Genomic DNA, 26,634 nt, shown 5'->3' with positions numbered 1-26,634 from the left:
TGTTTGTCCAGTATAGGCTCATCCACCTGTAAGGATATAGATGACTGAGGCTGCACTGCAATTAATGAATTGTTTGTGTAAACTGTGCCTTTAACCTATATCCTTGGTTACCATAACCTTGTTCCTTCGTTTTTTTTTGCAAGAAAAACATCCTTTTGGTGGCATTTTGAGCAACGCTTGATTTGTTCAATTTTTCTTAAAACATCTGATTCGAAACCACAGGGCAAAACACTGAAAATTGCCATATTTCGAAGTACCACACAGATTCATAGTTCAGATTGATCTCATGTCACAAAAGGAGTTTTTCTTTTCCACTTCCATCCTCAGAAGTTGACATGAAATACAATGTACGGGGAGTTGTGCCTCATTGCTCTGACAGCACAGCAGTGACAAAGACACAGCGGATAAACATCCTCCCCTGCATGTCACTTCATGACAGGGTGAAGAAAAACTTTCAGGAGGACAAATTTGGCTTCATGTTCAGAAATTCACCAGATGAACCTTCTGACAACAATAAATGGACAAACATACAAATACCTAGAGTAATCAATAGTCAGCAACACAAAGAAAATATGAAAACAGAGATATTGATTACATTAGGCAAAAAGCCTGAAAGGCAGGGGAAACATGCTTTAGTTTAAAAATTCAGCAAAAGCATTTGCAGTAATACCTATGAAAGGAAGCTTAAATTTATGCTGAGGGGGAATAAAAGCACACATACAAACAAAAAACCAACAACATACACATTACTACAAAAATATTGCCACTCACTTGCGTCCCACAGTGCTCCCATTCCTATGGATGCAAGTCACCTCCCGATTCTGGTAGCCCACCTGAATGTCCCAGAAGGGACTCTCTTGCCGGTTGAGGCGGTTCCTGGTACGCTTCTTCTGGATAAGCTCCCTAGTCTCGGGATCTTTTACTCCTACCCTCTCCCGGAGCCCTTGCCCTTTGCCTTTCCTGCGTTTAACTTGGCGAGCTGTCCGAGTCTGCGGGAGGGCACAAGAGTTCCACGGTCCAACCCTGAGACTGTACATGCCCTCTGGACCTGTGCAAGGCCCTGGTTTGCAAGACTGGAACTCAGTCAGGTTGGGACAGGCAGCGCCTCCAAAAAGCGGAGGGACTAGGACACTGCGCACTCTGTTCCTGAGGCCTGTTCCACACGTTTTGGAGCAGGATGTCCATGGCGAGTACTCAGAAACCACACAATCCTGAGGGCAAGGGATCAAACATGCCTGCTCTAGACGAGGCTTGGGTTCAAAGTACTCACAGATGGCATCCTCTGCTGGAGATTCGTCTGACTTGAGTATGCAGCCCACCTCCCGGATCTGAATGCCCTCTTCGCCTCCACTGCACGTGAACTGCCGTGGGGCCCCAAAGGTCCTTGCTGATACTGGCACGCACTCATTCCAGGCACCCAGTTTCCAGTCATAAAGGTCCTTGTGCCAGTCGCACACACGGAAACAGTTTCTCTGGTTTGAGGGACGCTGTGCCTGGTCACAGTTGGTGTGAAGTGTTGTCCAGCCATCCACATGGGCACACCAGACTGCCCGGCTTTGGCTGCCACCCAGGCCGCAGTCGCTGCCCATACATCTTCCCCATGGACCTGGGAAACAAATGAACAACCTCAAATCACAATGAAGAAACATAAAACAATAATCCTTTCAGCTTTAAATGACAAGAAAAGCACTCAGGAGCATTGTAAGAAAACTTGTAAGGAAATTCTAAACACAACACATCACAATACGGCTTTGAAGAAGCAGGAAATTATATTAGCAGGAATAAAAGATGCTAGTCAGATTGGAGGAAGTGAAACAAAACAGCATAATGCCACAGGCTGGACTCGATTAAAAGTGTAGAATAAACAAATAAGCCATATTTATCCTAATAATGATGAATGGAAGGCACTAATGCCACTTCATGTGTACCTTTAAAACAGAAATCCATATGGAAGCATCAGTTAATCAAATGCTTGAAACCTAATTCTAAACCAAGACTATTTCATTTTCTTTTTCTTTTTCTCAGCTAAGAAAAAGGCACATAATACATCTTCAAGGATGACACAGTAAATTCACAGACTCCTTTAATATGGCCCTTGATGTAAATGTGCTGAAAAGCTGTCAGCAGCTGAAGTGAGTGCAAAAATGTGTCATATTAAATAAAAATAATCCGCCGCCTTGTTTTTGCACGACACTTCGGTCAGACACAGTGATTCTTTCTGCATGGTAAAAACTGGGTGGCTGCCATTGAGGCGGGGAGGGATGATTAGGCAATGCAAACACAATGTGCAACAGTAGAGATTATAGGTGATCAAATGCAAGTGTCTGAAAGTTAATTTACAGGGGCAATGAGTTATCTGTGGCGTTTATCAAAGTCTATTGGCAACCAGCAGAAATTGCCACAAACATCAATAAACGTATATTTCTTGGTACACAAGAGTTTGGCAAAGTCTTCCCTTGTCCCCATTTACTTAACCCTCTCAAGGCAAGCGTTGCCGATTTGCAACAGTTAAAAACTAACAACCTTTATGAGGTTCTTTTTACTCAGAAGTACCACTGCAGGACTTGGTTGTGCATTAGCAACAAAAAGTTTAATTTGAGCCTGAGAGCGTTAATGACAGCACAGACTGAACAGACAGTACATAACAGGACTAGAGGAGGGGAGAGGTTGCTGTATATGTGGTTTAATAATTAAATATACTGCTGGTACTGACTCAGGAATACCGACATGTAACCTCAAATAAAAAGATGTTCTATATTTTTCTTATTGTCTGAAAGTTCAATTACAATGTCAAAATCATGACATGATCTTGTTAAATGATTTGTTGCAGCCTGTTTAGATTAGCCTCCTACCATTCATCAGACCCCTCTTTAAAGTTAACATAACACGCTTGGCTGCTCAAAGGTATCTTTTACAAAGAAAAGCCATTATGACAAAATATGTAAAAGTCTTTATTTGGCAGCTACAGTTACTTCTAGTTTTCTAAAAATAAGCATTTTTTCTTAAGCATGTGGCTACAATACAACCGGACCTTATCGCTAAGTGGTTTGCTGGCATGTGGTGAATAACACTGGCCTACAGTCAAACTGCTTTTGATATAAATGTAGTCAGACATTACTAATTTAGTGTTACAGCAACTGAAAATGATGCTTAAAATTTTCAGTCATTATATGCTATTCTCTTAGTTTAAAGATCAAAAGTTATCAATCAAAACCAAAAAATGACTTAAATACATTTTGACTGTTGAATGTTGGAGAAAAAAAGGCCCAAATGGGGATATGTGTTGATTTTCAGGTGACCATTCGTCCTATAATATGCATCCAATTTTCCATTTTATATCACAATGTACTGTTCTCTTGTGATTGTTAGTGATGAAACCAACATTTTTTGGATTCTAGATCCAATCTAATCCAAAATGCTGCAGCAAGAGTACTGACAGGGACTAGAAAGAGAGAGCAGATATCTCCTGTTTTGGCTTCCCTTCATTGGCTTCCTGTTAAATCCAGAATTGAATTCAAAATCCTGCTCCTCACATACAAGGTCTTAAATAATCAGGCCCCATCTTAACTTAATGACCTTGTAGTACCATATCACCCTATTAGAGCACTTCGCTCTCGCTCTGCAGGCCTACTTGTTGTTTCTAGAGTATTTAAAAGTAGAATGGGAGGGAGAGCCTTCAGTTTTCAGGCCCCTCTTCTGTGGAACCAGCTTCCAGTTTGGATTCAGGAGACAGACACTATCTCTACTTTCAAGATTAGGCTTAAAGCTTTCCTTTTTGCTAAAGCATATAGTTAGGGCTGGACCAGGTGACCCTGAATCCTCCCTTAGTTATGCTGCAATAGACATAGGCTGCCGGGGGATTCCCATGATGCATTGAGTTTTTCCTTTCCAGTCACCTTTCTCACTCACTATGTATTAATAGACCTCTCTGCATTGAATCATATCTGTTATTAACCTCTGTCTCTCTTCCACAGCATGTCTTTTATCCTGTCTTCCTTCTCTCACCCCAACCGGTCGCAGCAGATGGCCGCCCCTCCCTGAGCCTGGTTCTGCCGGAGGTTTCTTCCTGTTAAAAGGGAGTTTTTCCTTCCCACTGTTGCCAAAGTGCTTGCTCATAGGGGGTCATATGATTGTTGGGTTTTTCTCTGTATCTATGAAGCGCCTTGAGGCGACTTATGTTGTGATTTGGCGCTATATAAATAAAATTGAATTGAATTGAATTGAATAGATAATTGATGAAACTGACATTTTGCAATGCCACAACATCCCACCTAGGCTCAACACCCTGACCTGGCTTGGACAGCTCTAATTAAATTCGGAGCAGCTGTTATTTATTTTAACTGATATAAAATAATGCTTTATTTTCTAATGTGATGTTTCATATTAAGTCTGTTCTATACCGACTGTTTCCCAATTTTTAAGATGTTGCGATTTAAAAAACTTGTTGGTAACCATAAATAGACACAAGTTTGACAATTTAGTCAAATTGAAATTGAAACACCTTGGTATTTTAATTGTCATATCTGGATTCAGCACATTTTAATCTGCATGCTTAGAGGTTAAATTGATACTGCTGATTCCTTTGCAGAGCATCTGTTAGTGTAATGCTTCAAATCCACAAGGAGCAGAAGTATCCGTCAGCATGCCGAAGGTCTAGTAATGTGCTGCTTAAAACAGTCTCCAACAAAAGCACTATTTATTTCTGTTTCAAAGGTGTTGCTAAAACCTTTGAGCATTTTAAGTTTTAGCAATCAGCCCCTTTCTACTTATGGATAGTTTAATCGCATCCTTTGTCTGATCCTAAGTACTTTTGACCTTAATGGAAAACATCGTGATGAGATGGAAAGGTAAAGGACAACTGAAGGACAATTTATAGGGACTTAGGTAAAGTAGTGAAATGACGTGCTCAGAGAATCCGGCTGCACTTATAGTAAGTGGATTAATGATATGGTTGATGACACACCATTTTATTGTAGTAAGACTTTACCTAAGATCTTTGTTTGTCTTGTATAACAATAGAGACCTTAAAGGGGCTTCATAAAATGGATTTCCTGGACTCTACTAAATTAAACTGTTTAGGAACAGCATGTGCGGGTGGGTATCTCTGTCTGAGATGATCATATTAGGAATATGCCCTCTGAATATGCCTGAAACGGAGTATTTAAAGCAGTTTGAAGGCTGAGCTTTTGTCTCATGGCCTAAACTCATTATTTCAACCTTTGCCATGTTTAAATTAAATACAAGCATGCACTATTGTAATACAGGGTGGGCCATTTATATGGATACACCGTAATAACATGGGAATGGTTGGTGATATTAAAGTCCTGTTTGTGGCACATTAGTATATGTGAGGGGGCAAACTCCTCAAGATGGGTGGTGACCATGGTGGCCATTTAGAAGTCGGCCATCTTGGATACAACTTTTGTTTTTTCAATAGGAAGAGGGCCATGTGACACATCAAACTTATTGGTAATGTCACAAGAAAAACAATGGTGTGCTTGGTTTCAACGTAACTTTATTTTTTCATGAGTTATTTACAAGTTTCTCTTAGTTCACAGCCATTGACATGTCAAAGAGATTAACATGAGAGGAGTGGATCGAAATTGTGTTGATGTCTGGTGAACGCAGTAACCGGGTCATTGCAGCAGATTTCAATGCAAGACACCCTACGAGACCACCCATCTCCCATGCTACAGTTAGCAAACTGCTTGCTAAGTTTCGTGAAACTGGTTCAGTGTCGATTTGCCAAAATGTGGACGCAAGAAAACTGTCACTAATGAAGAAACATCAGTGGCTGTCTTAGCTTCACTCAGCAAGAGCCCACAGCATAGCACTTGCCGCATGTCACTGGAGAGTGGCATTGGTCGAACATCCCTTCGGCAGATATTAGCTAAATGGCACCCTTACAAACTCCAGCTACTGCAGCATCTCAACAAGGATGACCCAGATCGGCGCACAGAATTTGCAGAATGAGCAAAACAAAAATTGGAACAGGACCCTCAGTTCACGCAGAAGATTTTGGGGCGACTGTGGCTCAGGGGGTTGGGAATCGCATCTGTAACCGGAAAGTCGCCGCTTCGATCCCTGGGCTCTCTGTCCTGGTCGTTGTGTCCTTGGGCAAGACACTTTACCCTACCGCCTACTGGTGTTAGCCAGAGGGGCCGATGGCGCGATATGGCAGCCTCGCCTCTGTCAGTCTGCCCCAGGGCAGCTGTGGCTACAACTGTAGCTTGCCTCCACCAGTGTGTGAATGTGAGAGTGAATGAATAGTGGAATTGTAAAGCGCTTTGGGTGCCTTGAAAAGTGCTATATAAATCCAATCCATTATTATTTGTTCAGTGATGAGGCAAACTTTTATGTGAATGGTGAAGTTAACAAAGAAAACCACCGCTATTGGTCTGACACTAGCCCACATTGGATGGATCCCTCCAAGACTGTTGGAACATCAAAAGTGATGGTTTGGTGTGGTATATGGGGTACAACGATAGTGGGTCCATTCTTCATCAATGGAAACCTCAAGGCCACTGGATATTTGAAATTGCTACATGATGATGTGTTTCCCTCTTTATGCACTGAAGCTGGCACGTTCCCTGAGTTTTTCCAGCAAGATGGTGCACCACCACATTATGGGTGCCAGGTCCGAGCCTTCCTAGATGAACAGTTTCCTGGAAAGTGGATTGGTCATCGTTGGCCAGTTGAATGGCCCCCAAGGTCTCCCGATCTGACCCCCTTAGACTTTTATCTTTAGGGTCATATGAAGGCAATTATCTATGGTGTGAAGATACGAGATGTGCAGCACCTGAAACTACGGATACTGGATGCCTGTGCTGGCATTTCTCTGCAGTGTTGCTATCAGTGTGTGAAGAGTGGGAGGAGAGGGTTGCATTGACAATCCAACACAATGGGCAGCACATTGAACACATTTTATAAGTGGTCAGAAACTTGTAAATAACTCATAAAAGAATAAAGTTACGTTGAAACCAAGCACACCATTGTTTTTCTTGTGACAATACCAATAAGTTTGATGTGTCACATGGCCCTCTTCCTATTGAAAAAATAAAAGTTCTATCCAAGATGGCCGACTTCTAAATGGCCACCATGGTCACCACCCATCTTGAGGAGTTTGCCCCCTCACATATACTAATGTGCCACAAACAGGACTTTAATATCACCAACCACTCCCATTTTATTACGGTGTATCCATATAAATGGCCCACCCTGTAGTATAAATATGACAGAAAATAAGGGAAAGTATACATTTAACTACAACTTGAAAAAAAACTGAATAAAGAACACAGGGTCTAATTTATGTTTCACCACAAAAAAAGCTGACATTACTAAAACCGTCTTAACCCTGTCAGCCCAACTCAGCCGGCACACCAAGGAGGCTGCAGAACACTCATCAACACAGGGTGGCTGCACTCTGACTGTGTTATCCAAAGGCTATTGATACTACAAAGGAAAAGAAATCACACTAATTGGGAAACTTCAGTTCAATCCCACATTAACCTCTCAGCTAATTGATTACTATCCGGAGCTGAGCCCGGAGCTGGACTCTTTGCCGGAGACGGGCGGTAAAGGTAAGGGCACCTCTTGCTGACCCAGATCCAGATAAAAATCCTGGCAAGCAATCAGGAGCACAGTTCCAAAAATGGAAGCCTATCATGAAGCTGCCTTGTAGTCTGGTCTTCAGTGTCAGCAGCCAATGTGCCAGACAGGAGTCATCGTGATGAAGCATACACAGGAGCCTCTAAGCATATTTGAAATGGCTGGTTTACCTCACATTGTATCAACACGCCATTTGATCAAGTGATCTCTGCCTACTGGGAATCTACAGACTCAGCTCACAACTCATTTGTAGAACTTGTGGATTTGAGAAGAAGAAGTGAAATATATTTAGGATGCCCAGTGATGAATTCTCAGTTCAATTTAATTCAATTTATATAGCACCAAATTACAACTGTTGCATCAAGGTGCTTTACACGGTAATGCATGATAAAGACCATACAATATACAGGAAAAAAAATGGACAAGCATTTGGTGACAGTGGGAAGGAAAAACTCCCCTTTAACAGGAAGAAAGCTTCGGCAGAATCAGGCCCAGGGAGCAGCAGCCAACTGATGTGACTGGTTGGGGTTGATGGGAGGAGAGCGAGAAAACAATAATAACTAATGATGAAATGCAGAGTGGTGCATAAACACAAAAGAAGCAGTGCATTATGGGAATCCCCCAGCACCCCAGGCCTATTTGAGTGGTTGAATTTTGACGTGATGTACATTTTTAATCGAATCCAATAATTGAAAAATGTGTACTAGAGGTTTTTGTCTTCACAATACAAACTGACAAAGACAGAGAATATTATCTTGAGAGCTGATATTCAGTTCCAAGCAGAAGAAATAAAATGTATCCAAAACCAAAAATGCAGCAGAATCAGACACATCCCACTCATATCTAATCTATCCCAGACAGAAGTTATCTCCTCTAAGACTGCTCTCTGGCACTGCCCTTCAGCACTCCTCGGGCTTAGTAATGTGGAGTTAAAGAGTGGTTAAAGGTCAAAATGCTTGGCCCTATTCAACATGATCTAAGTAGAACAGTGGCAGCCTGTAGTCTTATGTATCTTCTCAGAAGAGAAAGTTTGCTATGTCTGATCTTTACAGTTGCTTCCATGTTATGTCGCTCTGTTCAGACACAAAGCTGGAGCAAGGCCTTTTCTCCAAATGTAAATCAATGTGAAAGTCGTGTAGCTTACAGCTAACCTTTCAATATTGCTGCAGTCTGACAGGTTCATTTAACATTCTGAAAACAAAGTGTGTCTCGCCTCCATTTATCACAAAGTATTCAAAGAATTATCCATTACTGTCACTCGGCTGCACATCACACATTTGACACATGTCTGATTAGTAATCTTTTGACACAAAAAAACAGGTGTCATACAGAAAAATACAACCCACATTTGGGCAAGTCATTCAATTGTGTTACATTTATATTAATTTTCTTCTGGATTTTACTTGATATCAGAAGACAAATACACAAACACAAGCCCACATATTGATGAAACTTAACAGACGACTATGTTATAAAAGTGCATGTACAGAAGTCCCAGTTTTAGCCAAATATTCTTTTGGCTGCACATTATTGTAGATAATAGTAATGTTATTGATAACCTCATCATGTAAAATTATTCAACTTTAAGTGCTCATGTCATTAATGTGATATTTTGACTCGTGATACATCAAACAATTTTACCACTGAAAATTGTGAGATACATTTGCCACATGCAATAAACTACTGGAACAGCTACTAATGCATAATTTTGACACTTGTTGGTAGTTGTTGGATATTTATATAGGCTTAACCACCCATCCCTCATTTATAATATTTGCTTCAGAAAGCAAATTAAAAATTAATGCATGTTTGGGGTAGTGACCTCTGTCAGAGCACTAGTGTTTGAACTACATTGGCTGTCACCACTCCATAGTAAGACATGACCAACACTTTGAGAAGGTATGAATGTTGACAGAAGGGTTTTTCAGATGACCTGCAAGATTAATGTATGAGGGGAAGTGCGGTAAGAGCATAATACAGTATAACACAGGAAAATTAATTTAAGCATCATAGGAATGCTCTATGAGGTAAATGTGCTGATGCTGCGAGCCCATTAAAAAAGGACCCAAAGGCAGACTAAACAGGAAAAGTGGAAGCTAACAAAAATAAAGGACGAGTTCAAGCTAATAAATACTTACAGGAATCCCAGAAACACGAATTTTTGCACTGCGGTTAAAAAGTCCAAAACAAACACACAGTAGGGGTGTGAATACCTTTAATAAATCTGAAGATGAACTTGAGGTGGACACAGCCAGGAAAGACAGACTTACAAATATTGGAAGGGAACAAATGGACACAGGGTACGCAAAAAGACAAAGATGGGAAGTAAAACAACCAATAGTGGTAGCACATCTGTCAATCTCCCACTTCACTTTTTCTATACTGATAAACAGGATGCTGAGATACTTAAACTCAACTTGGGGCAGCAACTTGTCCCTTTTCTAGTTGTGAACCATGGCCTCAGATTTGGAGGCGCTGATTCTCATTCCCACCACTTCACACTCGGCTGTGAACATTTTAGTGCAAGCTGGAGGCCACCAACCGAATCACCTTCCAAAACGAACCAATACTGATGATTCAATGCGTGGGAAGGCAAATCAGAGTCTGCTCTATTGTGGTATTGTCTTTATGGTATGCCTGTTTATGTGTTATTACATTTAAGCCCATTCTCATTCCTGGGACATCACTTAATGTTGTTTTATCAGAGCTGCTGGAATGGATCTTTTATGGAAAAGGTGTCCTTTGTAAGCAGATTTTGATGCCTATGGTTATTGCATTGTCACATGCTACTCATCATTTTTCAGTGTGCAGTTACTGTTGTGAAGGGGGTATTTTACCTCAAACCAAAATCGTTCCATAAGCCTAACCAAGAAGTTTTTATTTTTTAAGACTGAGCAGAAGAACAAAAAACAAAAAGAAACATACAAAACACAAAATGCAAACCAGAGTTTAACACACCTGTGATTTAATCCACTGCAACCCTGCTATAACCATTTATTACAGGCACTGTAGGACTCTAAACAGTGACAATTAATATTGTAACAGCTGGTGTGTAAAGCTACACCTGGTAAGTAATAAGACGACACAGGTGTTATCTAACTGACTGCATTATAGCACGTCATAGGTTGAATTACTCTCGTTTCCGCTTCTGCTTCTTTTTTCATAATTCATGACTGAATTGACCATAGAAATTAAATTACTTCTTTTCAGAGCAACGCAGAAGCCAAGAGCACATTAATATGCAGAGAAATCAGGTACTTTGAAGATGAAAAAAAAAAATCTGAAAGTCACCAAAAAGAAGGGAAATGATCTAAAGGCACTTTTACCTAGCTTCAATCATAATGAAATTATCTATTTCCTGTAATACTCAGGGCCCCAGCAGGTCCCCCGGGAGTCCTCGGGCCTCATAATGGGATCTTTCCTCCGAGCACTATATGTGAAGTGTAATATCCTCACTGTTGGGGTGAGAGTCTGATCTCTGACTGGGCCTCGAGTGTCTATTTAATGAACAGCTTCTTTGTCCCTGCAGGGTTAGCTTCACTAATGAATGGGTCACTGTAACACTCGCTCTCTTTCTCGCTGCTTGTGTTTGTTTGTTATTTCTCAAATCCACAACTGGGTCCGGCACTCAAAGACAGGACCTTTCTCTCGGCCAGGGTCGAGGTTCATCTCAGGATCATCGCCGCTGACTGGCTGCCGCTTCACTGCGATGTTACAGCCAGTGGATGTGTCTTGACTTCAGAGCTGTCAGTTCTGCTGTCATGTCCAACTATATAAAAAAGGTCAAATAAAATACGAGTTGCTTTGCCACAATCAGCAAAAATTTGGTGTTCTTGAGACATTCAGGGTCAGTGCAGTGTTATATATGTGGAAATTTAGCCACAGCTGAACAATGTCAGACTCCTACAGCAGCAGGAAAGTGTCAGTATGTTGTAGAGTAATAAGAAACAACAGTCTGAAGAGTAAAAGTGAGGTTATGTATCTAAGGGCTGGCTCTCCCACACAATTTCAGTGAAAGAGAATGAATTCAGTCAAATTGTCAGATTAAATCAAATCTCAGAAATATGATTTCACACAGGTCTGATTTTATGGATGACTATATTTATTATATGGCAGGTCATAAATAACCCTTCTTTTAGCATTTTCATAATATTCTAAGGTTTGTTAAAGCGTGGAAGCAAAGTGCTTTTTTCACGATGAAGAGATGGTGTTTTAAGTTTCATCCTCGGAAATTGATTCATCAGTTCCACAGCAGTACTGCGAGATGACAGTTTGATTATGTAAGCTCAATTTTTTATTCAAAGCTCCAACGCTGTACATGAAACTACTGTTGTTTGAGTAGCTGAAAAGCTCCTTTCTAAGAGTTCAGCTCTCCATGTAGCATCACAGTTTAGACAGAATTAACCGTATGAACTACAATGGGATAATTGCATGTTTGCATAGCCTTTGGAAGAACTAAGCATTACCACATTGGACTTGCCATGTTGAGTCACATTAGGCTCTGCACTGCATTTGTTTGCCGAGAGCTACAGAACAAATCTGCACAAGGCAAAGGCCAACTGTGCATTGTTATTGTGTTTAAAGAGCACAGCCAGCTATAAATACTGCCATTTCTTGTTGGGCATGGTCACAAAGTCATTATTTAGCACCAGATGGATACCAGCCCTTTAGGTCCAAATGGGCAACAATGTGCCTGAAAGGTTATTGTGGAAAAGAGCAAAAGTTAAAGGAGAAAAGAAGAGAACCAAAGGCTAGCCCTTAACATCTGAAGGAATACTTTGAGCAGCTTAGCATTCATGGATGATTGTTAACCGTAGCCTGCCTTCAGTGTGATTGGTGCCCAGGGCTGTGCAGCGTTAAGCCACATTGACTAAAGCTCTCTGCTCACACTTGATCTAAATTTCATTAACTGTAATACCATGATTGTGCTTGCACGGCTTGAAGGAGCTCCTCTGACTCTTTTATTCATTGCGTCCAACAGACGCAGACGTTTCAACAAGTCACACAATATGAAATAAGTCCTCTCAATTTTTATCTGGGCTCCTTTCTGCATGCAGTATCTGCATACTCCATATTACAGCTTAATAAGAGCAACAGGGTGCTACAGTCATTTAATGTGTATATTAATTTTCATTGGTGTTTTGAATTGAAGCTTAAGAATCATGCTAATTTATTTTTATCCTAACACTCAGCCATTATATTTATCTTAATTTTACTTCATATTCACCATCATCAGTTCTGCCAAACAGACATAGATAAATTAGATAAATGGCTTGATGGTCATCCAAGGTACTGATATTCCAACATTTTCTGTCAAATGGCAAAAACTTCAGTGCATTACTGCATTTGTGTAGAACAGCTATTATGTCATGCTACTATGATATGTCGGCAGTTTCTTTAGGACTGCATAGTCAGACTGAGGCACTTTTGACAGCCAATGTGTGGAATCTGGACCTACAATGACTCCTCCTTTTTTATTACTTTATTACTTGTGCAAAAGTGTCACCACTCCACTAGCATTTAACTTGATTCCAACGTTTTAAATAATGTCCACATGTATATAGTGCTGCAGAAACTGTGTACTGTGTATTGCTGCTCTTCTTTAGGTGGTGAGCCCTTTTCATTAAATGATATATGGTCTTATATCACACTTTTATTCTTCTTCTTTTCTACCTGAGCACTCAAAGCCCTTTATAGAACATGCCTCATTCACCAAATCATACTCATTCATACAAGCACATTTTCCACACCTAGGTGCTTTCTGTCTAACGTTCACACACATTCACACCTTGGAGAGCAACTTGGGGTTCGGTATCTTGCCCAGTAATAATTTGGCATTCAGACTGAAGGAGCAATGGATGAAATCAACAACGTTCCAGTTAATAGATGACTTGCTCTATCTCCTGAGCAACAGCCACCCACTACAGCAGTTAGTTGTGGTGTGCGCCACACAAGAGGAGATTATCCACCTGTCTGTTTATCGCGAGCAGTACCTACATAGAAAATGGACAGTATAGGAAAGAACTTCTTTATCTCAACAAAAGCAAAATGATTTTGTTGCTTAGTTCGGAAATACTGTAGATGGGAAGGCTTTGTGCCTGGGAGGCACTGACCAACCAACCAACCAACCAACCCCCCCCCAAAAGAAAGTAAAAATAAAAAATAAATTAAAAAAAAATTGCTGACCCCCCTCGGCAAGACTTTCTCATGTTGGTAATAATTTCAGCAAGAGGGAGGAAGACACCCTTCAGTTGAAACATTAACTTGTTATTTAAGACAGATTATTATTGATTTTAAAAACTTATTTGATCTTTATATGCATCTCCTTTAAGTATCAATTGCATCAGCAGAAAAATAACGAGGCATATAATTATTTTCTTTCTCTTTTTTTTCCATATTTTTTTTTTAAGTAACCTATATTTAAAAACAGAATAATAAAACTAGAAATTCTGTTTTTGGTGTGCCACCCTGATATTTTTTAGTGGCCCCCGGATTGCCACCCATATTAAAAACTTCTGGAGACGCCCCTGATTTCAGGCAGTTCACTTTAATAATTGTTTATGCTGTAAATTCTATCATCTGGATATTGCACAGATGAATGCAATTTGTTTTTTAGGGCACAGGATGTGTCCATATATGAGTGAGTACAAAGCTAGGGCTCAATAAATAAACATTTACAGCCTTTTGTGTAATTCAGTAATAATTCATGGTTTTTACTCGGTCCAGTTAAATGCTTCATGATAACAATCATTAATTATCAGTTGTTTAGTTCTTATTATCACTGCATCTTATAGGTGAAAAGGGCTTTTGTTCACTCAAAGATGTGGTAAGCATAAGTTACTGTTTATCTATAAGTCTCTCATTGCCAGGCTGCCATTTTACATCACTGCTACCTGGAGTGGTGCTTGGGGCCATAACTAACTCCTGGCTGCCTGCACGTCTTGCAGGTTTAGAAGAACTGCTTTGAGTTTTTATGCTCCAACCACCTGGAATTGTTGCACCCCACAATGCACATTAAAAATAAACTCTCTGGCAATGTTTGATCAGTTTAAATTTATGATCACAAGCCATTTAGCTTTTGTCTGCACTTCTTTTTAAGCGATTTACCTCTAAATCCCACATCCTATATATTCTTTTCTTTTACTGAGTTCTTTGCTTAACACACATCTTTGTTGTTGTGCCTTTACATGACAGCAATGTAAATGTAGCCTGGTTCTCAATATTTTTTCATTAAAAAAAAATTAATGATCTTTATGTTGTTTTTAATTTATAGTAAAATATGTAGGACGAGAACAACAGCCAAATAATTTCCAGATTCACTCAAATACAAGTTTCAGCAGGCAAATCAAGTATCTTTTTAATTGCAACATTTACATTCATGCCAGCAAAGAGCATAATCATGTTTCTAAACATCTGGAGTTTAGCCGCAGCAAAAAAAAAAAGACATGACAAACAGCATAAGCAGCCAAAACTGAGAACTGGATGACTATGTTCTGTTGTTTACAGAGAGTTTGTGTTTTCCTGTTAGCTCATAAACACCCTCAGAGGATGGAAGAGTGACAAGATAAATTAGAGAGAACACGCTCCAATCCTAAAAACACCCACATGCTTGGTGGTGACGATAACGCTACTGGCAACAACAAAGAAATTCTCCGAATTCTTTGAGTCAAAGGGTCAGGGCCGGGCACAGAGCCAGAGTGAAACACCTGCAGCTTGTAACACTGTACCACCGTTTGTCACCACAACAACAGCGACAAGAAAGTGTCTGACTTCAAATGAGCCTTTCTTGCTTCATGATTTAGACTGTCAGTGTGTTACACAAACAGTTTCCCACAGCTCTAAGGCAATGGTCTGTGTATGAATCTGTCAGAGAAAATGTCAACACTGTCAGAAGCCAAACTAAAATTAACTCCATGACTTGCCATTATTACACACTTTCTTATTCAGGAACCAACATCAACAAAATACTTGCATTTTCAAGACAAGTAGGGTGAGATAAAAAGAATTACTTTTGCTTTGATGGCAATACGGCCGATGTAAGGAAAATCAAGTGAAAAAAAAAAGCATGCGCAACATAATTTTGTTCTAATTAAATCTTTACACAAGGCAATCTCAAAACATTAAAAGCATGCTAATTAAAAACTGATTGAAAAAATGCAATGACTGACTAAGCTTTTTAAATTTAATTTGCTTTTATGAGTTGATTAATCATTTCCAAAGCAAAAATACCAAAAACAAACTGGCGCTAGCTTTTCAGACTTGCTTTTTCCTGGGTTATATTAAAGTAATGTGTACTGTTTGGGGGTTTTGAACCATTTCGCAGGGTTCTCTGACTTTCTGCGACTAGGCACCACTTACCAGGAGAAAATGAGAGACCCTCATACACCTAATTTTCTCAGTACTGAATAATCACATGCTTTCCACCATTTGTTCCTTGTATGACACTGGAGTTAATTGTTAATTGTAATTTTGAAAATTTTCAGCTGAGGTACAGTGGCTAGCACTGCTGTCCCTCAGAGATGGCCCTGGATTCGCTCCTGCTGGCTTCTTCCTGGTATTCCTCCAGGTACTCTGGTTTACTCCCACAGTTCAAAAGACATGTTTGTTAGATTAATTGGTGATTCTTTAATTTGCTGTAAGTGTGAATGTAGGCTCGAGTGGTTATATGTCCCTTTGTATTAGGTTTAGTTACACCTGAATTAAATAAATGGTCAAGAAAATGAATGAATACTTCAGACAGATCAGTTTTAGTGTTTCACAATCATACTAGAGATAAAGTCCGTTGGAGCAAAAGACACATGTGTGCTTGTTTTGTGACACAAATGCCTCACTCGAAGATGCTAAAAAGACTAAATCATTGCATGAAGACTAGGTGCCTTGACTGTTTTCTTTTTCTCCATGTAATGCCTTTATCAAGATTTCATGGAGTTTATTTTTGAGATTTCTATTTTCCTCACTTCCCTATTTATCTCTGCATCTTTTCAATACTGAGGCACTTTTAGACTCACTCAGTGTCTGGTGAAGCACATTTTAATGTTGTGGCACAATATTATGATCTTACCCACTGGCCATGGGTCGTGGATCACTGTGACACTTATTGTTCAATAAGCTTAGTCGTAACATATAAAGAAATTATTTTAAGTTAAGTGAAGCGGAGTGTTAATAAAAACCAAAACTCTCCAGTGCAGCACAATGGCTGCACTGGAGAGTTTTGGTTTTTATTATTTTTCTTTACTCTTTTTTTTTTTTTTTCATTTTTAAAATTTGATCACTAAACAGCATCCGGCAACATGATGCTGGCCTTTTGGAGGATACCACACAAATGTTTCTCCACAGTGTTATTAAAATTCGGCATTCCCTTTTACAATTCTTTTTTTGTAGATGGTTTGCTGATATTCTACAGACTGAAAATCTAATTACCATTGGTCCTTCAGTGGTGCTGGTTTCAGTCATTATGCAAATGTACTGTTTATAAGGTTGGGGAAACCTGCAGTCAGCTGAGACTGAAGAAGTCACTTGGATGAGTGACGAAACGTTTCTCTCACTGAAAACGTTACGTCCGAATGAACAGAATCAACTTTTGGAGATTTACTTACCTGGATGACTGAGCATGCATCAAGACTTTCCTAGTCTCACTCATCACTCGAAGGGATTTTAAAAAACAAGTCACATTTAAAAGTTTAAGCACCTTGCCTACCTCACATCCATGTCCAATTTAGAATAACCAATAAACCTAACATTTCTGCTGTTATGACTATTGTCGAGTGTGCAGGTACCTCTCCGTGATTGGTGGATCCAGGGGACGGACCTTACGGATTGGCTAATGACCTGGAGGCAACGTGTAAGATGACACCACCATGGACGGCCAGTCATTCATCCTCGGCCCATCCCAACCGGCAGACTTTGCAATCCCTCTCTAGCCATATTTGTTTGATACAGGAGCATGTCGGGGTGGACTGCCTTTTTGTTTGATTACAGTTTTCTCATGTTTTTGTTAGTTAGGGAGTTAAGTTGCTGTCGTTTGGTTTAAGTCTTTTGAGTAGGTACGCTTATTTATCCTTGAGATAGGCTCCTTTTGTTTGTTATTTTGGCATTAGGTCCACCCCGAACTTATAGTCCGCTCCTTTCCTTTGTTTTAAATCCACTCATTGTAAATAAATCACCGTCAAACAGTGTTAATTGTGTGATGTGCTGCTTGGGGTCATGGTCATGGTCTGGCCACCCCTAGACAGGCCATAAGTGTGGGAGCAAGACGGACACCTGGAGGAAACCCACACATAGACAGAGGGAGTTCACAGATAAAGGGTTTGAACTGGGAAGGTTCTCGGAAAAGACAAAGGTAATCAAATTTAATAACTACTCATACTAAGTGTATAAGTGTATTTTTAAATGTCTCTGTTAGACGTCTCTGTAAAAGCCTCTCGTGTAATGATCAACTATTTTTAAATCCATACATGCAAAGTCATCCATCTTCCATCTGAGAAACTTTGTTAAATGTTCATGTTCACTTATACAGACTCCATCACACATGCTTTTGCTTCCACTCAACTCGATTTACTGCAATAGCCTCTTGACCATCTTAACGCTCTCAGGCTCAAATTAAACTTTTTGTTGCTAATGCACAACCAAGTCCTGCAGTGGTACTTCTGAGTGAAAAAAAACTCATAAAATATGTATGTGGGGTAATCAGGTTGTTCGTTTTTAACTGTTGCAAATCAGCAACGCCTGCCTTGAGAGGGTTAATCAGAAATCATTACCTAAACTTCACATTGTAAGATATTTAACACCGGCCAAGAAAAGAGATCACTTTTAAAGTCCTTCTACTGGCTGCAAATTGGTTTAGAATTGATTTTAAGAGCCTACTCATCACATTTAAAGCACTTCATGGCTTGGACCCAGATTACTTATCAAACATAGTCTGAAGTCCTTAGCACTACAACATCACGGATATTCAAATAGCTCAGGTTGTTTTAAAAATTCTGTACTTGGTTGTGTTTTGTAGCAGTGTCTAAATCAGATTTTTATACAGTCAAAAGAAAACTGACCGAGACCCCAGAGGGTTAAGCTGCTCTTTGCAACATTTGTATTGCAGGGCTTTTATATACAACCTTATATCATTTTCATCTGGAAATTCTCATACAGCATTAGTTACAGCAGTAGTTTTTATCCATGCTCCTTTTTCTTTCATTGAATCTTGCCACTTTCCCTGTCTTTTCAGGAGTATTTTGATTGCCTATTTTCAGAAATGCCTCACAAATAAAAAAACCCCACCAATTTAACCTTCACACACAGACATAGTTATTTCCCACCTGCTAAAGGATCGACTCAGCACTGAACAATGACTGTGAATGATGAGGCGAGGAACCACTCAATATGAGCATAAATGTAGAAAAATAGACTGGATGATGACAGCAGGGGTGTATCATGATTTAGCTTTAAAAAATAGTTTTCAGTTTGTTTCCATTTATTTGGCATGTTTTGAAGCTGCTGCTTCTTCCTTTGTGTTGACTCGGCCATTTCATTTTTAATTTGATCATTTTGTTTCTTTTTTTAATTCACATTTTACTGTTGCTTTGTAAGATATCAATGGACAAAACTGTGTACTGTGTGTATGGGAGCAAAATTAGTCACTGCTAATGCTGAATCTAATGGTGGATGGAAATAACGCAGTGGTCTTTAGTAAATATTCAGACATGGGTAGCATCTCATGCTGTGCGTCTGTTGTAAGTATGCAAACTTTGTTTAAAGAAAATGATGTCAAACCAACCTCAACAGAAACAGAGCTGAGGTCTGTCACAGTGTACAGTAATGAGTCTCACTAATGAGGGAGTAGTTTTTCTTTTTAAAAAGTCTTTTACTATACAGGAGATTACTGATGCTATTATGACAGCAGCCTCACTGGCATGTGTCTTCCTGTTCCTTTTATTGTGTATATTTGTATCGCTATTAATACTTCAGATACTTAGATATCCATAGAGCTCTGAGCTGATCTTCCTTGCGTACATCTTTTTATAAGCAGCAGCTGAATGCCAAAAAAGGAAAATAGAGACACACAAGCAGTAACAATAAAGTCCCCAGAATATTCTTAAAGGTTGTGGCAGGTGAAAGAACACACCCTGCATTTTAAGCAGACACACTGAAGGGAAAACAAAAATAAACAACAATGGTCATAGTACTGTCACTAGCAGTGGTAACAGTAAATAAGGCGTTCACTGCGGCGCAGTGTTTTATCTTTACTTACCAAATGAATCCTCTTGGTCTGTACTGAGGTGATACAAATTTTACAAATACTTTTACAACAAACAGACGTCGACTACAACTTTAGTCCCTACCACTGGCACTGAGCAGCATCCCAGGTCTGCTCTTGTTTACTCGTTGACTCAAATATGAGCTGACAGGCCCACGAATGTCTCCCCTAAAGGGGTGTGATGGTTTGGCAAAGGGTACAGGTTAGGGGGGGTGAAGGAAGTTTCAGTGCTGCACCAGGAGTGTCAGAGGCTCAGCGAATGTGGCCCATGGATTTAAGCCTCTGGTGTGTGAGATGCTACACTGGCGGGTTTTACAAGAGCAGCAGTGACACACACTGTTCAAGGCATTTAACTAAGAGCAAGAAAGCCAGAGAAAGAACGATGAGTACACACAGCAGGGGTGCTTGTTTTCCCAGTGCATGGTATTCTTCTTGCCAGGGTGTGGTATTTCATCTCCTTCTCAACCCCACAAACATGCAATATGTATGTGACTGTTTGCAGCTATTCAAGGACACCCACAACAACAAAAGCATGATGACAAGTTTGTACCACTGAGCCCAAACTAGCTGTCAGCCAGACACCCTCCCTAAACCAAGCTCGCTCCCAATCCGATGACCATTTTAATGTAGTTTGCCCAACCCTGGTGTGCAGGGAGTGGCATCATAAACACCTGAACCCTTTAATGGGATCAAAAACAAAAACCCTGGAAAAAACCTCTGTGCAAATCTTGTAATGTTCGATTTTTGTCGAGGTGGAGAAGGAGAAGCAGGTGCATCCATAATTCATGGAGTGAGTCAAGATTGGATTACAGTGTATGGAGTTGGTTCCAACACCTGTCATCTATAAGGAATAGAGCTTTAACTGAATGGCCTATCATGGAGAAATTGGTATTGATGTATACTTTGTCCCATATGACTGAATATAAATACATTTTGATTTTTTTTTTTTTAATAATAGAAAAGATGCGTGGAGTACTTTTGCACCTTTTGTCCAGAAGAGTGACCCAAACTATTTCCACCGTGGCCTCAGTGTTTTTGACAGCTGTAGCACCGTCTGCAGCACATGTAGCAGAGTAGCATCAGTGCTGGGCCCAACATTGGTATAAAGTCAAGCATTGAGAAAGATTAAGATATAACATATCTTTAACAATAACACAAAATACAAGCATGGAAAATTTCCCTTCTAGTGTTTCAGAGTTAACAAACTATCCTGCAAACCAACCCACTAAGCTAGGAACATTTTGCTGGCACCAAGCTCACTGATGATGCAGAGCAGAACAAGGACTAGCAGCTGCAGTCCACAGTGGTGGAGTTGTTTTGTATCTCCTGAACAAGAGATTAATTATAGAAGTAGTTGATTATATTGCTCAGTAATACATTTGTAAAATTGCTATTTGTTATTTGCAGAGCATAAACGCATAATCAGTATTACTTATTAACTAATTTACAATGGCCTATGCACCTCCTTTGCACACGTTTTGGCTATGGGTGAAGAAATAATCTAGATAGTCGTCAAGAATCTCTTTTTTGTGCCAGAATCCTCAGGCATGTATGCATTAACAACTAGTGGTATGTATCCTATAATAAAATATATATAATATTTTTGGTACATTGGAATATGAGAGGTTTGCTTTCATCTCAAGCTCTGAAATATTACATTTAAAAAATTCAACAGAAATCTGTCTTTCCAGGCACAATGTTCCTGTTTCTCTGGATTATCCACAGACCTCACTCCCAACAGATTCTTAGTGGAAAAACTGCTGACGGAGAAACTGTGGCACTGTTATTGCAAAGTGATGCTGTTGGGAGTTTAATTTATAATTCTTCACTACTGGAAAGGGGAAATCAAATCTTTTATACAGAAGGTAAGGTTATGCAAAGCCCATTCGAGACAAGCAAGAAATTCTATGTGTAAGGTAAACTGACCTTTCAACAATAACATTAATTTAAATAACAGAGGTACCACAGAAAGCTGCAGGATTACTGAATTATACTCATGCAGGTGTTGATCTTAGTGTGTCAATCTGCAGTATTTAAGACTCCCCGGAACATGTATCTACATTTTTTCATCTGGTAGCCCAAATCCGCTTTTGACAAAAATATCCAGCCCTGAGCTTGTAGTAGTTGAATAATCTTTTGTATTTTTGTGGATTAAGCTCGTGCTGTGTGGATTTTCTTGATGGTGATGCAAAAGAAGAGAATGAATCTGTGAATGAATTTACTCGAGGGTAAAGTGCAAGCAATGTGGAACGAGGCTTTGTGGTTGGGTATTAAGAGCGTGCAGTGCACCTGTTAGGAGGTCAGAGGTGTGTCTTTCAGTGTATCTGTGCACTGCACTGGCTCTGTGCATGCGTTTGTTCTGAGCAGGTGCTCAGAGGAGTGGTGGCTTTGTGACGTTGCTGTCACTTTATTAAGACAAATTGTTCAATCACATGGCGAGATCTCTCGCCCTCAGGAGTGCCAGCATTGGGGATTAGATTACCACCTCCCACAATGCATCACACTTTACATCACAATCCAATAGAAGAGTGATGCTAGAGGGGGGCTACTCTGTAGCCCTGCCTCTTTAAACAAGGGGATTAAAATTAGCTAGAGGGATGTGCACTGAATCACAACAATGAGAATCTTTGAGATAACACTGTTAGGTATCACCTAATTTAAAAACACTGCATGTAGTGTGCTCTTCAACGATACATCACTGTGAAATTAGTGGCATTTGTGAACTTAAATGCTAGTAAACAGCAAGGCAAATAAAGGCGTTACAGACAGTTGTTCTATGCTTTATGCTTTGATTTAGATTTTATCGCATCCCTACTAATAACAGAGAAAAACTGTTCTGTCAGACGGGTAAGGTAGCGTGTAAAGCACATGATGAGAAAATAATGAATCATGACAATAAGAATAAGCTCACATGGGATATGCGGTGGAACATGACACCAGTGGTAATTATTACTGTTCACTCAAGACTGATATTATGAATGAAAAGCTAACACAAGCTGCTTTAAGTATACCGGCAATTCCATTATTTCAGTGCTATGCTAAACTACAATGCGATTCAAGTATTCCCAGACAAGCAGTTCATATCAAGCCATGTGTTGGGACTGGAACATTTTCATTTTTCTGCTTCAACAAAGCTTGGAATTACTGAACAATACAATTACAGTCATCCCATAATCCCATTTCAACCACCTATAGTACTATGAAAGACTGTTAGAGTCCAAAGCAGAGAGCTCCATATAAATAACATAACCCAGAATAAGAGAATAGAAACTTACTGTGGTTTATCAATAATAAAGGTAAAATATCTATTGGTAATATAGATATTTTATTTCTTATTGCTCAAGTAAAGCCATGAGCTAAGGTGTCTCGATTTTCCTGTGCAGTATAGTCATAAAGATCCATCTACTTTGCTTTTAAAATGGCACCAGTTCTTTCACTTGCACATTTTTTTTTTTTTTTGAGGTACTTGGCAGGAACGTTGCTCTGAGCACCTTGGAGAGTTTGCCATAGTTCTACTGTGGATTTATGCTGTCTCAATGCCTTCTTTCTCTTCATGTAATCCCAGACTGACTCCATGTGGAGATCAAAACTCTCTAGGGGCCACACTATCTTTGCAGGGCTCCTTGATCGTCTTGCCTCTGATGATAGTACTTTATGTTTCTGGCTGCATGATTGGGGTTACTGTCATATTGCAAAATCAATCTGGGACCTATCAGATGCTTCTCCGATGGTACTGTGTTATGGAAAAGAATCTAAACATCTATCATGCTTAAAATCAAATGTGCTAGATGTCTGTGCTAGTGATCTGAGAGAAGCTGCACCTGTTTCATTGTTTCAGTGTCAGCGGTTCAGCTCGACTCCTTACATAAGGAGAAAATCTGCAGGTAACCAATATTCCACTGAGGCAGCGTCAGTACTGGTGCAGAGCCAGTTTGGATTTGGTGGCTTTTGAGAACCAGCTCACATTTAGGCAATACAGAGTAGCAAACATTTTGCATTATTATGTAGTGGAAGTAAGGGTAATTTCAGCAGAAGGAAAATAGCAAACTGAATCAGTGGGCTGCATCTAAAAAAAATTGTTGAATTATTTGGTGGTTCAACTTATATGGGGCTGTGATTGCCATTTTGAGACCAATATTTTTATAGTGGAACTGTCTGGCCTGGCTCTATATTATGCACGAACACCTGCATTGTACTGGCGGGGGAAAATTAAAAAACTATAAAGAAAAATGAGGATTTCATTATACAAAACCTGTTTAAAACAATGCCGACGCTTCAGTTAAAAATGGAAAGCTAAACTGGAATAAACAAAAAACATCGATCAGATAAGTAACTGTATGTTGAATTTTAGTGAAGTTAAGCATAATAGCATCAGCCAGCTTGTTACCAACATGAATCACATTCAGTGAAGCGAGTTTTCCTCCATATTTTCCCTCACATCTTCCACCTGAAGTGGCTCTACCGCCTCTAAAAACTCTCACCTTCCAAACTGACTTTCGGTTGTCTTGCCATTTCTATCCAAATGCACACCCTTTTCAAAAAGTCCAAAAAAGAGCTTATTTTAAAAAAAAAATGAAGAAACACTATCTATCACAGGAGTCATCAGATACATTTTAGAAGTTCAGAACAAAGAACTAGAACTAGGCCACTGGAACTATACGGGAAAAAACAAGGTGCTCCATCTGTGAACCTGTATGCATTTTGACCAACAACACAATGGCAGCACAATCAGCTCTCAGCCACATTTGAAATCATCTACAGAGCCAGTTTTCAAAGCCAGTTAAAAGTAGATCATCCTCCAGCCTGTGAAACACCAGTCCAGATGTTCCTCACAGCAGTAACACATTGGTTTATTTCTGTGCATGAGTGATGTTGTGATTCAAGCAGACAGTGTTTTACTTGCACAGCACATACTTGCATGAGCATAAACAAACTGTTGAGTTTTGAAAAACAGTTCATTGTTGCAGAATATGCATCCAGTGAATTTTAGAGTTGGTTCAACGCAGAATACTGAGCTTTCTTTTAGCCAGTCAAGGAATCTGACGATGTGTTTATTCATTAAAGATACTAAAGAGAGAAAATGTCCATATTTAACGTACTAAAGGGGATATTAGGGCTTAGAAAATGTTCATGCTATTATGTGAATATTCTTTTTTTTTTTTTTTTTTTGGCCTGTCCTGTTTGGCTCTTTTGCCATCAGAATTGTTGTCTAAAGGCAAAGAAAGATGCCCAACGGATTTACTTTACCAAACTGACCATCCCAGCCTTGCCGTAATGGTCCATTTGATTCACCTTTTATTGTTTATTTTATTTTCACTTACTGAATACGGGACAGACTTGACTGGGGGAAAGAAGGGGAGAAAGAAAGAGGGAAAGAGAAACAGCTGAGAAGAGGGACGGGGGAGAAGGGCAAAAGACAAAAACCAACAGAACGGGCAGAGAAAAAAAATGCATATATCAATCACCTGGATCACCTGCTGAGAAAGAAAAAAGAAAGCAAGCAGAAGAGAACAAGAGTAATAGAATAAACAACATCACAATGATATATGGGAATATGACAGTAAATACTAAATATTAAACATTATTGTGCAGCACATAAGATCAACAGCACACAGTGTGCTTTGAGGTAGGAGCCAAAAAGGGTGTAGTTTGTGGGTGTGATCACCCGTGTGTACACCTGTGAGCATGGACGCGCTTGTTTTTTGTTTTTTTAAAAGGTTCCTTCATGTAATAATCTGCTAGAGGGTGTGGGGGGGCCACAGCCCCGTCCTCCAGGGCGTGAAGCAGGTGTGGAGGAGATCAAAACTCCAGACATCCAGAGGCCCCCAGAACACAAGAGACCAAGGAAGACCAACAGAGGGGCAGCTGCGCCACTGTCCCAGAAAGAGCTGAGGAGAGTCCCAGATGAGGGCTCACTCAGCAGCCGCGGAGCAGAAGCCAGGGGGAGTTGCAGTGACGCGCCCGTGAGCTCCGCCGGCAGCCAGCTGCGCCTGAGTGACCGAGCCCCAGGCCGAGAGGCCGGGGGCACCCCACCTCCGAAGTGGCCCGAGCGAGCCCCAGGCTCCAGGCCCCGATAAGCGGCCGCCAAGGAGTGAGCCGGTGTGTACCTGGACGCCCATCCCCAGACACAAAGAACCACCAACGCACCGATGTCTGAGGGGGTCCGCCACTGGCAGGGGAAGTGGTGGTAGGGGGAGATAGGCCTCCAAACCTTGGAGGGCCTGAGATGTCCCCAGAGAGGTGGCGCCTGACACCCAACCTGACATATAGACACAGACATACAGGCACACACAGATACAAACATCCATTCCCACCCTCATGCTCTCATATGCACTTACTCCACACTCAACCAACGTGGAGACAGACATAAAGAGACGTTGTACACACGATCACACTCCCCAAGCGTACTCTACAAACCGGGTCTAGGTGCCCCCGCCCCTGGAGGGGGGAACTGCACCCAGACCCAGGTGGTGTTTCCCTTTTCCCTGCGGTGGGGGGAGGCAGACCGCCCTGACTCCGCAGCAGCAGGAAGGCTCCACACTCCAGACCGCAGTCGGACGGCCAACTCCTCCTCCTAGTCCTAGCCCCCCTGCTCCAGCAGGTCGCAGAGAACGGGGGTGAGAGAAGACTCCGAACCTCCCTCCACCCGCTCATTGTAATGTTGATGCATGTGTGTTTTAAGGTGCATTTAAAACCCAGGAGGGCTTGGAGCTACCTGCCAGAGAGCAGCAGGTAAGCGCATGGTCCCTCCTGCTAGCCCTCAATGTCTACGTGTATTT

At 40.5% G+C, this 26,634-nt stretch overlaps 1 protein-coding gene across 2 annotated transcripts in view; it reads right to left on the bottom strand.

Moving 5' to 3' along the window:
* The window catches only part of thsd7ab (thrombospondin, type I, domain containing 7Ab), a 211,001-nt gene that overhangs the window by 133,994 nt on the left and 50,373 nt on the right, over positions 1-26,634 (bottom strand). For both annotated transcript variants that reach the window (XM_085292562.1, XM_085292561.1), the window contains exon 2: positions 772-1,606. In XM_085292562.1, coding sequence (XP_085148688.1) covers positions 772-1,606 — 835 coding nt within the window. The remainder of the gene's footprint in view (positions 1-771; positions 1,607-26,634) is intronic.

This window comes from Mchenga conophoros, linkage group LG11 (genome assembly GCF_057382185.1).
Source record: "Mchenga conophoros isolate Kocher_MC1m ecotype Shallow Benthic linkage group LG11, M_conophoros_male_GT1.1, whole genome shotgun sequence".
In the NCBI taxonomy this organism is placed as follows: domain Eukaryota; kingdom Metazoa; phylum Chordata; class Actinopteri; order Cichliformes; family Cichlidae; genus Mchenga; species Mchenga conophoros.
This window is presented reverse-complemented; position numbering and strand designations above follow the sequence as displayed.